Source organism: Rhinatrema bivittatum, chromosome 1 (genome assembly GCF_901001135.1).
Source record: "Rhinatrema bivittatum chromosome 1, aRhiBiv1.1, whole genome shotgun sequence".
NCBI lineage: Eukaryota > Metazoa > Chordata > Amphibia > Gymnophiona > Rhinatrematidae > Rhinatrema > Rhinatrema bivittatum.
In genome coordinates this window covers 808,199,355-808,217,458 of record NC_042615.1, presented here as the reverse complement: position 1 = coordinate 808,217,458, position 18,104 = coordinate 808,199,355, and the positions used below count along the sequence as shown (strand labels likewise).

The window sequence follows — 18,104 nt, the reverse complement described above, 5'->3', positions numbered from 1 at the left end:
GCTAAATTAATTGAACGGATGAGCAGACTGGATGGGCCAAATGGTCTTTCTGCCATCATGTTTCTTTGACTAGCTTTCAACAGTTATCTGCTAAGAATCCCATGATTGGATTTTAAATTTGTTTTATGGAAAGAAATAGTAGGGGGGTTAAATTTTTTGAAAACGAGGAGTGCTTCACCCTTCGTAAGAAACTGGCAGCACCTCACTGATCATGTAAGAATGAGCCAGTACAGTGTAATATCTTGGCTCCTCCAATGTGGTTAGTGCTAATTTTAAAACTTGTCTCTATAAGGCCAGCAGGATCATTCGAGAGGGGGAAGGGGGCGGGATGATCATGACTGTTGAATTTAATTATCAAAATCTCGAGGGAAGGCTATAAGGGCCCATGCCTCAATTGTTTGTGCCCAGAATCTTTCAAGTACCTAACAATGCCTCTGCAGTTGACTTTTATGTTTGCCCATATGTTGTTGAGAGGGAACCCAATCAATAGGCTTGGAGCTTGAAATACTCTGGCAGTTAATATGCTGCTGCCATCTTGACTCTGCCCCCATGGCAATACATATTTTCTGTCTTGCCAGAATTGAATGTGAAATTTCAAGAAATACAAAAATATTTTGTCCACAAAATAAGGCACTCTTATTTTAGAAACACAGCTTAAGAATCCAATTTTTGTCTGGCTCAGTGAAAAGGGAGACCAACATGAATTCCCAGTCACCATATCCTTGATTTGCTCAAGTTCCTGTGTGAGATTTAAACTATACTATACTTTTTCAGACATGGAAGCTTTTTGTTCATCCCAAGCTGTAGATGGAAAATAAAATATTTTAACATTAGGAGGCATAGCGTCTTTAGGAATTTTAAATATTTCATTAAGGGAGCATTTAATCCCTGAACTTTTTGGAAAATTTAGAAATCTCAAGTTTTTAACCTTTACCATATTCTTCCGATTTTCAGCCTAGGAATCTCTCCCTTCAAGAGCAGTCATCTTTTAGTATGGACCTTCAAACTTTGTATTTGCTTAGAACTTTTGGATTCAAGCTCAGATAGATGCTAAAAAATTCTGATCTTGAAAGACCGCAGTCTTTTCTTGCGACAAAATAACTTTCCTTATAGTTTCCAATGTGATGACTGCAAAGTCTCAATTGCACTTTTTGCTCATCTGATCCCAGGACCAGAAAGTCCCTCTGTTGCTTCTTGAAGTTGATTTGGTCACTTGTCTGTTATTCCTTCAGCTGCTGCAGGAGAATCATCAGTTAATTACAAATAGTCATGTCTTTTAAACCTCACTCCTTCGCCATGTCCAATAATTAATCCAGACATCATTATAGGTGACAAGATAACTTTTAAAAAATATATTAAATATTCCAGGGAAGCCACCTCTGAAGATATTGTTCTCAAGAATTCCATCTGAGGCATGGTTTTCCGAGAAATGATGATTATCTCAGCAGGCCCTCCTAATGGTACCTTTCTTTCTTGAGGCTCAGCTAGTTTACACAAAAAAACCCTAAAACAATTAAAAGGTTTTCTCTTGATATGGCCCTATGCTGTAGAATACAGTCCCTTTAGAGTTTAATTTAAGAATGGATTATGGGAAGTTTTCAAAAAATAAAATGTGAAGCTTGGTTGTTGCAGCAAGTGTTTAAGATTTTGGCCTGAGCAGTTCTGGGATAGTAAGGGGTGGCTGGATGGAGCTTTTTTACTGAAAGAATTGGGAGGGGCAGTGGGGCAGGGTTAAAATTAAATTGGGGTTGCAAAGTAGGATGGCTGGGAGGAAGAGGACGTTTTATGGATCAAGGGCAGGAGTTGGTGGGTTGGTATTTTTTGTGATGTAGCTAAAATTTTATTTTGTGGTGATACTTTGCAGCCTGCATAGAGACCTATTGGGCAAGTAGCAGGACATTTTCATTTTTCTTTTCATTTCATTTCACATTTATACGTCTCCTTTCTTCAAAAAGGATCCAAAGCGGCTTCAACATCAAGAACTCTAATATCAAATATGATGAAATTCACAAAGTATAAAAATGTATTTATTTAGTACATCATTACCAAACTTTATAGCAAAACATAACAAAATAGAACCCTTTCTCAGTCCCCTCTCTTGCAAAGGGTCTACCCTTTGCAAGAGATTGTGACCAAAATCACAATCGCCCTATCTCCAGCTGATCCCACACTAATTACTCCCACAGATGCTCCTAAGCCTTCCTGGTCATTTGTAAAGGATCTCCTAAAGAGGCAATCCCCTTTTATTCACCACTTCAGGCGTGATCTATAGTCGGTGGGTATATTCTAATGTTGGCCCCTTGATGTCAAGTGGAATAGGGTAGTACCTCCTGGAAAAGCAAGGCAATCACCTTGGTGGCTACCATCTTGGCTTCATATGTTCCAAAAATGCCCAGGACAGTACTTTTACTGTCTGTCATGATACAAATACATTTATATAATTTTGCTTAGCTGCATTTAATGAATTGTATTTTTAGTATTATATTTATTGTAATTTATTGTATGTGTTTTGGAAATAGCTTTGATGCCAAAGAGAATGGCAGTCAAGAATGTAAACTAAATTAGACACTTTATTAATGGTTACTCAGATCTTTATATGATGGTTATTAAATGCACATATATGGTTTGAATGTTTTTTTAAATGTGATTGTAAGTTTTGCTTCATTTTTAATAATTTTTATTGGCAGCTTATGGAAGTGACAGGAAAGAACCAGGATGAGTGTATAGTGGCCCTACACGATTGCAATGGGGATGTAAACAGAGCCATCAACATACTGCTGGAAGGAAATTCTGACACTGTAAGAACAGACTGTTGCTATTTAAATTCACTTGTTTTGGAATCTTTCCATAAGTTTTTAGGTAAAAGATGGAGATTGCTTTAAGATCTAGAGATCTAATATTAGAGGCCTTTTTTCCTTTAAAATACACGTTTATAGAGAGGGTTTTTGTTTGCTTTTTTGCTTTGGAATTGACATGTAAAATCTATTTCCAACTTGATTCCATACAATAAAGGAGAGATTACTGGATTACAGAGCCTCTGTTCTGGTATCGCCTAAGATTTCACAACAGTAAAGGTGTTGTCAATTAATACTGTCCATCTGGTATCATAAAATTGTGCAAATCACTAATTGATCAAGATGAATGACTTTAAGCACACATTTTTAATCATATTCTGGGATTTTGTGAAGGAATCTTACTGATTTTTTTTCTTTTGTTTTTAAATTTTGCAAATAAAAAACCCTCAGTTCTTAGCTTGATGTCCAAGGTACAGGTAAAGCAAATGCTATAAGAATCTGTCAAATGGTAAGGAACCAAAATAAGCTTGGCCATCTACTCCAAGCCACTTGTAAAAGTTACCCACTGTTCATAGAAGTTATCCAATTGCCCGACATGGCACTGTAACAGTATTTCAGCAGCATCATGGCTTGCTTCATCGGTCAATATTAGACATCACTAAAAACTTAGAGTATACAAATAAATCTGGAGTATAAAAAAAAAATAAAATAAAAAAACTTGGAAAAAGGATACTATGACACTAATATGTCAAATGGACTGCAGGCTCATTTCATTCAAAATGGCTGCAAGGGCTCAACCATTTTATATATAATTAACTGGAAGTCACAGGCAACCAATGAAAAATCAGACACAAACTAAATTCTGATTGGCTGAAACTTAGCCCATTCGATGATGGTGTTCACATACCTGTGACATATCTGAAAACATTCAAAACCATTCCAAGTGCATCAAAAAAGGCTATTGAAATTCGTTTTTTTAACGACCCTTGGGAGCTACAGTATTCCACTTAAAAATGCCATTGTTAAGATTAAACAATCAGTACTTGTTTGTGTACAGAACATTATGCAATTTACAATGCATATATATGGAGGCTTCTCCTATAGGACTTTGGTAGATTTAACAATATATTTTACAGGTCTTGAATTTTTCTGTTTTGGAGAAGCCCTCTAGAAAGAGTCAGGGGGAGGGAGGTGGGATTTCAACAGATTTTTTACATGAGAATTATGATGGATTTTTTAAAATTCAAGAAAATTTGAAACAAAGTCTAGCACACATTGTTCCTTATTTATGCCAAGCAAGAAAACAAATTTACATTGTAAATATTTTTACATTTTCACCCTCTGACCCACCCCACCCTTCTTAGCTCTTTTCCCACCCACTCAGATTACCATAAAAACTAATATCAAATTACTACTCTGAAGGATCAACAATGGAAATTTGAGACTAAGGATGATAAATCACCTTACTCCTAGCCCTGAGGATAGCTTTTGTATGTAAGTCTCCCAAATTTCCAGAAACTTCTGTGCAGATTTTCCAGCTGCTTCTGTTTATGAAGTGCATTTCTCCATGACTAATAGGAGGGAGGGTCCTGTTCATTATCAAACAAGATTTCCTAATAAAAAGAGTTGTTTTTTTCTGCAGTTGCCAGCTTTTTCATGGAGCAGGACCGGACACTTGGGGGGGGGTGGGAGGCTGGGGAGCCAGCCGGCCGCAGCTACCCCTCCTTTTTTTTTTTCTTTTCGAATCGAGCGTTGATTTTTTTCTTAGGCATATTCTGCCTGCCTGTCTTTGGTTCTCGGTTCGACTCTCCTCTTCCTCTGTGACTCTTAGGAGGACAGCGCAAAGTAGCAACAAGTCCCAACACAGCTATGGGAGAGGTAGAGGAGGAGGAGAGACAAACTGAGCCCCGAAAACAGGCAGATGATTGGAGCGCTGCCAGGCTGCCACCACTGATTGGCCCCTGGCCTTGCCTGACCAGCTTTTAGAGTGTCCGGTTACCCTTGTAACCCAACACTGTACAACAAGATGCAAAACTGGGCTGTCCGGTTGAAAACCAGGCAGTTGGTCACCCCTCTCTGCAGACAAGCAGGATAGCAGTCCTCTCTCATGGGTGACCCGGAACTTAGGTCTCAAAGATTCTAGCGCTTTCAAACATGCCATGCTGAGCATGTGCAGCTATAGTTATCACCCTACCCTCTAGGCAGAGTCCCTCAGTCTCTCTTTTTTTTTTCTCCATAGAGCCATGTGGTCACGGTAGCTGTGTGGTCTCAGTATTCAGCTTTGCTCTTGCCTCAATTTTTGTTGTGATTTTTTTTTCTGGAGCTCCAGCTGTTTTTCTTTTGTTTCCTTTCAGTATTTTTATTTTTTCTCTACCTTTCAACTTTCTGCCATCTGTATGACTGGCCTTAGTCACTGTGCAGCCTGGCAGAGTCTAGTTCTAATCCTTAATAAATAAATACCTCATCTGCAGTTTAGTTTATGTCCTTTCCTTTCTGTCTGTTTTTGGTTCCTTTGTTTGATACTGACCGAATGCAGTCCATGGGTGATCCGTGTAGGCCACTGAACCTGGGGACTCGCCTGAGTTCTACCCAGGCAGCCGTTTCATGTCATTTCACTGATTGGTATTGATGGAGGTGAGGACAGTGAAGGGATCCAGGACCGTACATTCCTGTGGGAGGAGGGGGGAGAGCTCATCCTTTCCACATTCTATGGGACTAATCTCCCCAGGCAGAGTCCCTGAATGATGTATTCTCCCCTCTTGCTTGCCAGTGATAGCAGTACAGTCTTATTGTGAGAGAGGGTGAGCAGGAGCCTGGGTAAGCAGCGTTGCTGCTGCACCTTCGATGCCATGCCCAGTGCACAGATGGTCTAACATCGATGTCAGGACCGTGTCAGGGATCAGGACTGCCACTGAGTGCTATGGTCACCCTCTATGCCATCGAAGTGCGTGACTGCCCTCAATGTTGTAAGGGCCATCGTTATTGAGCACCATGCACACTGTCTATTCTCTGGCTGAGCTTTCCATGCCATAGGTGTTGGAGAGCACCGGCGGGCCCCATAGATGCCATTGTGTGTCAGGGGTTTTCGATGCATCAGAGCAAAGACATCGACCCAAGCATCATCGAATGTCATGGGCCACGTCAGGGACAAGGACTTCCATTAAGTGCCATGGTCACCCTCAATGCCATCAGGGCCGCCTGCGAGTGCCATGGAGGCTATCGGGGATGTTTCAAGTGATGCCATTCATGACTGCTCTTGGCGATGTTCAGCACAATCGCCGCCAGGGGACACGGGGATCGCCATCAAGTGCCTGGTCATCCTTGATGCTGTCAATAGCTGGGGCATGAGGGTCCCAATAGCCCTCAAGTGCCATGGAGGTCCTCAGCTGACAGGAGCTTCGGGTCTGGGGCAGCCACGGTGTGCTCAAGTGCCATGGTCTCCATCAACTCGAGACACCCTAGAGCACCAAGGCATCCAAGGTGCACCATGTTCTGGTATCCTCAAGTCTAACAGGTATTGGGGGCACCGTCGAGCCCCCTTGATGGTGTCTGGGAGGGACACCGAGGGGCATCGATGTGTCTTCGATGGCATAAGACTATTGGGTGCCCGGAGCCACCTTACAGCATTAAATGTGCTGGATTCGTGAGGCATCTGTGACCCTGTGGGGCTTTGAGCACCATCTGTGCTGCCAAGTGCCAGAGTTGCTATCTAGACTAATGTCATCCATAGGCACTGGCATGGACACCATCAAGCTCAAAGCATCAACGCCCTTTGGCACTTAGCTGAACTGAGCGGATGCTGGCTGTCATCTGTTCCTTTGGGCAATGAGTCGGTGTGTTGGTTCCATGGGACATCTGGTAGCATGTCTGTGCCACAGGGCATCCGTTTTTGGGCACCGTGGATGTCATTGGTACCACCGGACTATTGATGCTTTCAGGCACTGGTCTCCATCGGTGCCGTTGATTCTTGGACATTTTCACTTCTGAGTCATCGGCACATTCGGGCGCAATGTACACCATGGGTGCTACCTGCCTGTCATCTGCAGGTGCTTGGGGGCGCCATTGATGGTGCTGCATGCTATCACGCATGCAGGGTGCCTGTGGTGCAGTCAAGTGCTGTTGGTGCCATTGATGTGATCATCACTGGTGAGCATTAAGGGCACTATTGGCACCAGGGGCATCATTGCAACTGTGAGCACCAGTGGATGTGGTTGGGTGCTGCAGGGCACCATGGGCATAGTTTACCATGGACTTCCTTTCCGCCGTTATCTAATGGAAAGGGCAATGAGCCATTCACAACCCCAATTCAAGGGCTGCAATTATCCTCTTGGAGCATTGTCAGGTACCGTGGGTACCATGGGGATAATTTTGCCTACCAGCAGCGATGGCCGTAGTCGGAACCCCAGTGATACTGGGGTCACCGTCGTCACTCTGTTAGGAGTTAGTGCAACAGTGGAGCGCTTCATGCACAGTCCTGTAAGGCGGGGGTCGCCTACTCCTCCAAGCACCTTAGGTGCTGGCAGGCAGCATTCTCTGTCTATGTAGAGCCAGAGATAACGGGGACCGCCTTTGCGTGTCAGCTTCCTCATCTGTTTTGCACCTTAGGATACTAGCAAAGAGGATTCTATCGCACACTCTTGCTTTGCTTTTTTGCATTTTGCAGTTCTGTTGTAGATCTTGGTATCATCCACAAATAGACAGACTTTGCCTTTTATCCATTCTTCAATATTGCTCACAAAGGTATTGAATAGAGTTGGTTCCAAACCCAATCATCACGGCACTCTACTCAACACCGTAATCTCTTCAGAGTAGTTGTCATTTACCATTACACTCTGTCTCCTGTCAGTCGACCAATTTGTAATCCACTCCACCACCTTGGCGCCCACTCCCAAGCTTCTAATTTTATTCACAAGCCTCCTATGTGGGACCGTATCAAAAGTTTTATTGAAATCCATGTATATCACATTGAGTGCTCTTCCTTGATCTAATTCTCTAGTCACACAATCAAAAAAATCAATCATTTGTCTGACAGGACCTTCCCCCGGTTGAAATCATGCTACCTCGGATCCAGCAAGCCACCTGATTGCATTTAGTTCACTGTCCTTTCTTTCAGCAGAGTCTCCATTAATTTTCCCACCACCGAGGTGAAGCTAACCAGCCTATAAATTCCAGCTTCTTCTCTGCTGCCACTCTTGTGAAGTGGGCCACAATCTCTCTTCTCCAATCTCTGGCATCACTCCCATTTCCAGGGATCTATTGAACAGGTCTTTCAATGGACCCACCTGGACATCTGAGTTCTTGTAGTATCTTGGGATGTACCTCATCCAGCCCCATGGTCTTGTCCATTTTCAGTAGAAAGCATTACATCCAAATACCCATTTGGGAGAAAACTCTGTTCCATATAAATGTATAATTGCTGATTGTGTCACCAGGTCTTCCAGTTTATCCAAATTCAATTTCAGCCCTGTAAAAGACCCAAAGAGAGAAACTCTCATCAATTCCCAAAGACAACAATAGATTTTAAGTGGGTATTGTAGCTCCAGGGGTCTTAAAAAAAAAAATTAGAATGGTCTGTTTTTGATTGCTTTTCAGAATGTTTTTGAATGTATTTATAGATATATTGTGACAGGCATGTGAAAACCTTTGTCATCAGGCTAAGTTTCAACCAATCAGAATTTAGTTTTGTATGGTTTGTCGTTGGTTACTTGTCACTTTCAGTTATTTATATATAAAATAGTTGATCCCTTGCAGTCATTTTAAATGAATTGAAGCTGAGGTTGGTTTGTCATGGAAATGTGAAGGCAAAAAGACTGGATGGCCTATCTAGCCTGCCCAGTATGTATACCTAGTGAATCAAGTGTTTATCTAGTAGAACCTGTATACAGTTTCAATTGCTCTGTGCGGTATGAGTTTCTATTCTTATGCTATGTTACTGTGGCGAATAATTGGGCATAGTTTAACAGTTTTTTAGGATTTTACATTCTGCCAATTTATTGTTTTTGTCAAATTTTGACTTTGTCTTATGCCAGTTTTATTTGGTATATATGTTTTTATGTAAATCGCTTAGAGCTTTTGCACAAAGCGATTCAGAAATTTTAATAAACATAAACTAATTTAGCTACTCTATTCCCATCACTCCCTCAGAAATCCCTGTATTTATCCCATGCTTTCTTGAATTCAGATAGTTCTGCACCACCGCACCGGAAACTGTTCCATGTCATATGAGTAAGTATCATACTGTCCTTTTTTCCAAGTGCTTTAAAATGTTTTTGTGTTTTTAATATACTTCAGATTTATTAGTATGCTTTTTATGGGGGCCGATGTAATAAGACCTGCACTGAAATCGGTGCTCTTTTCCTGTGCATATATATATATTTTTTTTTAATGCATGTGGGAAAAGCAGGCTCCTCCATGAGATGTAATAAGGGGATGGCATGCAAATGAGATACAAGAAAAAAACCGCGTAGTGTACCTAATACCCGTGCCAGTATCTGCTGGCATGGGTATTAGGTACACTGCTGCAGAAAGCTGTGGTAAAATGGGCACTAAAATAGGTGCTCATGGAAAATGCTAGACTCATTTCTAATGATTGCAAGTTATTACTGTTAAAAAAAATTTTCATCTCCTACTGGCCTGTTTACTCCATTGCTGGCATTAGTGTGGTTGTGTGTCTATGCAGCCTTTTCCTCACTCAGGGCTGCTCGGCATGGATCAGCCTTGCTGGGAGAGAGCGGGGATGGATGGACCGACAATCTCTGGGATCTACAGCCATTAGCACAGACATCACCTGGAGCTGCAGCATGACCGGGACCAAAAGCCGCCAAGTAGTAGGAGTGATTGCAATCGGCAAGCTCTGAGTGCCCAGCGAGGATAAGCTGCACAGACACACACAACTTGGCATCAGAAAACTATTCAGGAAATGAAGGGAGTTTAAAATAGCTAAATAAAGCTAAGGAGCACTATTGCCAGCAATGGAGTAAAAGAGCCTCCCTGACCCAGGTAAAAAAAAAAAAAAAAAAATTAAAAAAAGACTGCACTTGCCAATTTCCCTGCTGGCACGGCTCCCTGCATAGCCTGTGAATAGATAATTGCCTCCTTTACATGCCATTTGCATGCACTTGCACAAAAGCAGCCATGTGTTTTTGTGCAGGTTTGTGCACATGTTTTTCTGCACTAATTGCATTATTACATAATGTAAGCGTGGAAAACCTTGAGTAATAACCTGTGCAAAAACCCATAGGCAGGTTTTGTGCAGCTTATTACATTGGCCCCTATGTGTTTAGTGATAGCTAACTTTGGCCACTGAAGCAGGTAATGATGATGCTGAAACACTGTCACAGTGCTATGTTGGGCAACTGGATAACTTCTATGAACAATGGATAATCTGTCCTGGTAGCTTGGCGTAGCTGGACAATCTTCTTCTTTTAGTTTCTAGCTGTTTGAAGCTTTTTATGGCCTTTACTTCACTGATGCCTTGCACGTCAAGCTAAGTATTGGGGGTTTTTTATATGCAAAAATTAAAAACAGAAAAAATAAAGGTGAAGATGATGGAAAGTTTATTCAGTAAGATTCCTTCACAAAACCTGGTATATGAGTAGAAATATGTGCTTAGATACATACATTTGATCACTTGAATTACACAATTTTATGATACTAGATGGATTGTATTAATACCTTTCCTTTTGTAAAACTGTTTTTGTTTTTTTTTTTTAATTTCTGGTTATTGACAATCAAAAAAATCATTTTTAATTAGTGCCTAAATATGGAAGGAATATAAAAAGCAAGGTGCTCAAAGAGCAGATTAATATCCAGAGGTAGCACTGAGATAGTGAAGTGTTGGATGGCATTTATCTGCAGCTCCAATGTGTGAAGTTGGGAAACCTCTTCATCTTTTAAAGTAAAATGTGCTTAAACAAAAATCAGGGATCTGAGGAAGATCTGGCCTTCCCTCCTTCCTCCCAGTCTGTGTTGGCTTCAGTAACTTTTAAGGAGGAGCTGGAGTGGTGCATCCAGCTGGCGGTGGAGCCGGCAATGCAGGCCATCGGTCCTGTAGCACAGACGACCGGTATAGTTGTTGCCAGTTCCTCCAAGGAGGAATCTCCGCCTGGGTCGGCAGAGATTTGGCCTGCTTCCCCCTGTCTAGCTTTGCCATGTCCTTCACCGGATTTGTTGGTGACTGCGCCTCTGGACGAAGGCCAGACACCTAGGGCCCAAACCCTGTAGATTAGTGACGAGGGTCCCTATGACCCCTGGAGGGATGATACTGTGGAGTTGTCCTCTGAGGGCTCGGAGGGTCTCCTCTCAGAACCATCTTCTCCAGAAGAGTGAAGGAGGTCCCCCGCCAGAGGAGTTATCCTTCACAGGTTTTGTGTGGGCAATGGCAGAAGCCATTCCATTCTGTTATTGATGGAGGAAGTTGCTCGGCAAAAGATGGTGGAGATCCTCCAGTTTTGTGTAGCCTCCTAAGGAAATCGTGGCAGTATCAGGGCACGATATCCTTAAGGAGCTGCTGTTGAGCATATGAGAGCTCACCCTCACAGTACCTCTCGTTAACAGGAAGGTGGATGGTGTCTACCTTGTCCAGAAAGCTACTGGATTTGATAAGCGTCAGCTGCCTTACTAGTTGGTGGTCATTGAATCTGCCCTCAAGAGGGCCAAGCGTTTTCGGACCCATTCCTCGGGGTCCCCAGAGAAGGACCACTGGGCATTAAACGCTTTTAGGAGGAAAGTCTTCCAGGCAGCCATGATTATTCCACGCATTGCCTTCTACCAGCTCTACATGAGCCGATGTTCATGAGGTAGCTAAACAGCTGCCTCAGCAGCAGCAGGTTTCCCTCCAGTCACTGGTGCATAAAGGCCTGGAGTGTGGAAAACACAAGATCTGTGCGACCTACAATGTTTTCGAAATGGCAGCAAGGGCCTCTGCAGCGGTAATTTGCATCCGCAGAATAGCATGGCTGTGGGCCTCTGATATTTATTCAGAGTTTCAGGAACGGCTTGCTGACCTCCTGAGTACTGGGGAGAATCTCTTTGGAGATAGACTGATGGACGTGGTGGCCCAGTTGTGGGACCACAATGAGACCCTCCAACAGCTCTCTGCCGGCATTCTGGACCCATCCTCTTCATCCAGGAGGTTGGCGAGGCAGAAGTAGAGGAAGTCTTTCTATCACCAGAGAAAATACTATCCTCTGCCCTCTCACTCCCATCAGCAGCATGTGAGCTCGCGTGGCTATCCCAGGCATCAGAGAGCTCCCAAACCCCAGCCGGTACCTCAGTCAACTCCTGGGACAGGGTTTTGACTGGATCGGAGGGAGTATAAGCCAGTTAACTGTAGCTAAGATGCTGGATCCTCCTGTTGGGGGCAGGCTATGGTTCTTCATGAACCAGTGGCCCAGAATAACTTCAGACTAGTGGGTTCTGTCCATTGTCCGTCAGTGGTACCAATTAAACCTATTGGGTATTATGCCAAATTGTCCTCTGTGCCTGTTTTGGGGGCCAGTACTGCTTGCGGAGCTCTCTGCCCTCTTAACATTCAAGGCTGTTGAGCCTGTTGCACCAAGGCAGAGAGGGTGGAGATTCTACTCCAGGTATTTCCTGATCCAAAGAGAACAGGAGGACTCATCCCATCCTAGAATTAAGGGCCTTGAAAAAATTTCTAAAAAAAAAAAAAAGTTCAAGATGGTTTCCCTGGGAACCTTGATCCCCCTTCTATGGAATGGGGACTGGTTCTGCTCCTTCAATCTAAAGAACGCATACACCTATGTTAAGATTTTCTTCCCAAGTCACAGGAAGTATAAGAACATAAGAGATTGCCATGCTGTACTTCCAGTACAGAGTGTTGCCATTTAGGCTAGCGTCAGCCCCACGTGTCTTCACAAAATGTTTGGCCATGGTGGTGGGGGTGCACCTCCGCAGACTTGGAGTGAATGTTTGGATGATTGGCTGGTCAGGAGCACATTTCAGGCAGGGGCTATTCGGTCCTTGAGCTTGACCATTCTGTATTGGAGTCACTAGAGTTCATCAACTACATGAAGGTTTATCTCAGTCTGTCACCTCAATTGGACTTCATAGGAACCCTGCTGGACACAGCTCAGGCAAAAGCCTTCCTGCCTCATTCACAGGCCGTCACCCTGGAGTACACAGTGGCAGAGATTCAGGAGAGCCAGCGGGTGTCAGTGCGGCACATGTTGAGGTTGTTGGGCCACATGGCTGCAATAGTCCATGTAATTCCCTTTGCACGTTTACACATGCGCTGAGCCCAATGGACCCTGAGGTTGCAGTGGCACCAGGCCATGCAGAGCCTCCAGGCTTGCATCCGGGTCACCCCCACCTGTCTCTCTGGGATTCTGTCCTGGTTGAGAGTATTGTCCAGTCGGTAACAGGGGATCTCCTTCTGGGGTCCTCTTACACAAATTGTCCTAAGCACAGATGCATTCACCTTGGGCTGGGGAGCTCATGTAGAAGGGCTCCACACCCAGGGCCTCTGGTCCACTCAGGAAAACTGTTGCCAGTTTTCCTGAGTGGGCCAGAGATCGGCTGTCCAGCAGAGTTGTCTGATCCAAACAGAAAACCAGGTAGCGATGTGACATGTCAACAAGCAGGGAGGTACGGGATAATATCTCCTGTTCGAGAAGTGGTTAACTGTTTAATGTAATTTAAGCCTTGTTTAATTGCTTTAATGTTTTTTTAATGTTTCTAATGTTTTTACTGGAATCAACTGTTTAATTTAATTTAAACCGTAATTAAGCCGTGTTCATCAGTTTAATGTAATTAAGCCCTGTTCAAGAGTTTAATGTAAAAAGCCACCGGCCACCCAAGCCCTGGGCGAGTTGCCGTTATTTGTAAACCGGATTGATTTGTATCTCATACAGGAATTTTGGTATAGAAAAATTAAAAATAAATAAATAAGTGATCTAGATTTGGTCAAGGGCCTTGTCCCAAGGGATGGTGCTTAGGGCAACGTATCTGGCAGGTATGGAGAATGAGGTGGCGGACAGACTGAGTCGTGCCTTCAGACCTCATGAGTGGTCCCTGAACCAGGAGGTAGCGAATCGGATCTTCCACCTCTGGGGAAGTTCAGATGTAGATCTGTTCATGTCCCCCCTGGAACAGGAAGGTAACTTGGTTCTGCTCCCTGTACAAGGACACACAGCAAACCAGACTTTGACACCCTTGCCCATCATTGGGGCAAGGGTCTTCTGTATGCGTATCCTCCAATTCCTTTGCTGGAGAAGAGGCTCTTGAAGCTTCGCAAGGACAGAGGGACTATGATCCTCATAGCCCCTTATTGGCCGAAACAGGTCTGATTTCCTCTTCTGCAAGAGTTGTGCATCTGGAAACCGATCAGCTTGGAGACTTCCCCAGATCTCATCATGCAAGATCAAGGCAGGCTGAGGCATCCCAACCTCCAGGCTCTGTCACTTAGAGCCTGGATGTTAAAAGGTTAATCCTGCAGCTGCTTGATCATTCTGTCAGAGCCATGGCAGCATCGGTGGCTCACTTGCAAGCAATTACCATGGAGGAGATCCTCAAGGCTGCGACGTGGAGTTCTCTACACACATTTGCATCACATTACTGTTTGGAAAGGGATGGCCCACGTGACAAGTTTGGTCAGTCTGTCGTCCGGAACCAGTTTGAGTTGTAGAACCCAACTCTCCCTGCTTAGGGCCCATTGTTTAGGTTCAGGCTGTCTTCTCCTCTGTTCCCAACAGCACGGTTGTTGTGCCCATTGACACCTGGTTTGTTTCTTAGTCCATTTTCTGTTGGGAGCAGCCTGTAGCTGGGGATTCACCCATGTGTGAGGACTCCCATCCTGCTTGTCTAGGAGAAAGAGTTCCTTACCTGTAATAGGTGTTCTCAGAGGACAAAAGGATGTTAGTCCTTACGAAACCCCTCTTCCACTCTGGGAATTGGGTTACTCCTTTTTGCTATTTTCAATCTAATTCTATGTTATAAGAATGAAGAGGAACCCGCGTAGATGTGTGGTATGGGGCATGTTCAGTATGCCAAGTCAAAGTTCTGGAAACTTTGACAAGTTTTTCTGTACTAGGCTCCATCTGATGATGTCACTCATGTGCGAGGACTAACATCCTGCTGTCCTGGGAGAACACCTGTTAGAGGTAAACAACTCTGCTTAACTCCAAATATTCTCTGTGAGTTTTTGATGGATTCTGCATTTTTTTGAATTCGTGAGAATCATCAAACCCATTTTATTAGAAACCTGTGGTATTTGACTTGCATCACAAGTAATAAAAACCAGTACATGGTTGGATCATGTGCGTCCAATCTAGGCCCTTCTCACTGCAGGAATCATGTTTTTGCTCCCAAGAATAAGATCTGGATTGTATGTTGTGATGTGAGGATTAAAATCTGAATTCCTAACCATGTGGATGGACATTTATCAATCAAGCCCCCACTTCTCCAGGTAGTGACCAAACCTTGTAGCTTTTTTTTTTTTTTTTTTTTTAACCAGTTGCTTGGGGAAATCACTTGTTTTGTCTGCTGTTGGATTAAGGACAAGATTGAAGTCCTCTCCAGTCATGATATATCCCTCTGAAAAGGAAAACAGTTAACAAGTATTTATTTATAAACTCTAGCTCATTCTTTAGAGGCATAAACTAAGGCCAGTGTCAGCTGCTGATTACTGATTACCCTCTTTATTATTACATAGCCTAGAAACATGACATCAGAAAGAGAACATATGTCCTATCTAGTCTGCCTGCCTATGCAGTTGCTCATCTCTACAATTCTTCCCAGTTCTTCAGAAATCCCCTCTGCTTTTGTCCCATACTTTCTGGAATTCAAATAATGTCTTCCTCTTTACCACCTCCACTGGGAGAATGTTCCATATATCAACCATTCTTTCTGAGTCTACCCCCTTTTACCCTCATCCCATTATCCTTCCATTCAGAGTCTTTTTGTTGAAAGAGACCCATCTCCTGTGCATTGATATTTAAATTTTTCTCTCCTAGCTCCTCTATTCTGCTTTTCCTCTAAGGTAAACTTGTTTAGATCTTTGTCTGTTCCCATATGCTTTACAGTGAAAATCACACTTTTTTTTTTAGTAGCCACACTCATATCTAACAGACTTTACCAGTTGAAAAGTGAAGTTTTTAGCCATAAAGGACTTCTGCTGTCCTTCATTTGACCTCAACCAAGATAAAATATGACCTTCATATAATTTTAGATTTGAGTGAGAATTCTCTTGACTGTTTGAAGTGTGTCTCTTGGAGAAGAATTACTGCTGCTTTCCGTCCGGAAATTTTTCTTTGAAGCTTGATTCATTTGACAGAGTTTAAATCTTTCACATTTAGAGGCACACATGAAGTTGATCATAGTTGCCATACTAGGATGGTTACAATAATAGCTGAAGATTTAATAAGCACCACCTTCTCATCAACCCGCACCGTTACACTTCTTACCAAGTAAAATTGCATTGCCGTTATATGGCATACTAGTAATTCTCTGGCAAAACCTTCAAATTAATTGCTAAATGCATCCCTAATTCCCCTTCCCCTTCAAAGTCCAGCCCATCAGCATAACCTTTGCTGGATTGGACTCATGGAAATATCACTCCTCCTACCTCTTGTCTTAACTTTTACTCAATCTGAGCTGCTATTTAGGTAACACTTTGTTTAGTTGTACCCCTATAACCAGGTTTTGAATCAACTAATTTTTCCCCTTTGAAGGGACAAACCTCTTTGAAGTGTGCTAATAAAAAGGAGAAATAAAGAGGAAAATAGACTCTAAAGGTAATTGGTTAGGAAAGAAAAGGAGAATGCATTGAGTGAAAAAGAACTTTCTCAGATTAGTTTTAAATGTGCCACATGTTACCTTCATGGTGTGCCCCCTAGTCCTTCTATTATCTGAAAGAGTAAATAACAGATTCACATTTAGTTCTTTTAAACACCTCTATCATATCCCCCCTCAGCTGTCTCTTCTCCAAGCTGAACAGTCCTGACCTCTTTAGTCTTTCCTCATAAGGGAGCTGTTCAATCCCCTTTATCATTTTCGCCGCTCTTCTCTGTACCTTCTCCATTGCAACTGTATCTTTTTTGAGATGCAGCGACGAGAATTGTACACAGTATTCAAGGTGCGGTCTCACCATGGAGCGATACAGAGGCATTATGACATTTTCCGTTTTATTCACCATTCCCTTTCTAATAATTCCCAACATTGTTAGCTTTTTTTTTGACTGCCGCAGCACACTGAACAGACTATTTCAATGTGTTATCCACTATGACGCCTAGATCTCTTTCTTGGGCGGTGGCTCCTAATATGGAACCTAACATTGTGTAACTATAGCATGGGTTATTTTTCCCTATATGCATCACCTTGCACTTATCCACATTAAATTTCATCTGCCATTTGGATGCCCAATTTTCCAGTCTCACAAGGTCTTCCTGCAATATCACAATCTACTTGTGATTTAACTACTCTGAATAATTTTGTATCATCTGCAAATTTGATTACCTCACTCGTCTTATTCCTTTCCAGATCATTTATAAATATATTGAAAAGTACGGGTCCCAATACAAATCCCTGAGGCACTCTACAGCCCACTCTCTTCCACTGAGAAAATTGTCCATTTAATCCTACTCTCTGTTTCCTATCTTTTAGCCAGTTTGTAATCCACGAAAGGACATCGCCTCCAATCCCATGACTTTACTTTTCCAAGAATCCTCTCATGAGGAACTTTGTCAAATGCCTTCTGAAAATCCAAATATACTACATCTACCAGTTCACTTTTATCCACATGTTTATTAACTCCTTCAAAAAAGTAAAGCAGATTTGTGAGGCAAGACGTGCCTTGGGTAAAGCCATGCTGACTTTGTTCCATTAAACCATGTCTTTCTATATGTTCTATGATTCTGATATTTAGAACACTTTCCACTATTTTTCCTAGCACTGAGACCATTATCCCTACAGTGGCAGCATCATGTTATGGGGATATTTATCAGCAGGGACTGGGACACTTGTCAGGTTAGAAGGGACAATAAATGGAGAAAAGTACAGAGGTTTTTTTTTTTGAGGAAAACCTGCTGGCTTCTGCAAGAAAGCTGAAACTGAGACAGGAATTCAGATTTCACTGTGGCAATGACCTGAAAGACACAGCCACAGCTACACTGGAGTTGCTAAGGAACAAAAAAGTAAATGTCCTGGAGTGGCCCAGTCAGAGCCATGACCTCAACCAGGTTGAAAATCTGTGACATGACTTGAAGATTGCTGACCATAAACACTCTCTTAGGAACTTAACAGAGCTTAGTTTTGTACAAAAGATGGTTTAATATTGACAAATCTACATGTGCG

General features: G+C 42.8%; 1 protein-coding gene across 1 annotated transcript in view; it reads left to right on the top strand.

Moving 5' to 3' along the window:
* The window catches only part of UBAP2 (ubiquitin associated protein 2), a 597,209-nt gene that overhangs the window by 193,398 nt on the left and 385,707 nt on the right, over window positions 1–18,104 (top strand). Inside the window, 1 exon segment of the mRNA XM_029581175.1 lies at window positions 2,688–2,798. Coding sequence (XP_029437035.1) covers window positions 2,688–2,798 — 111 coding nt within the window.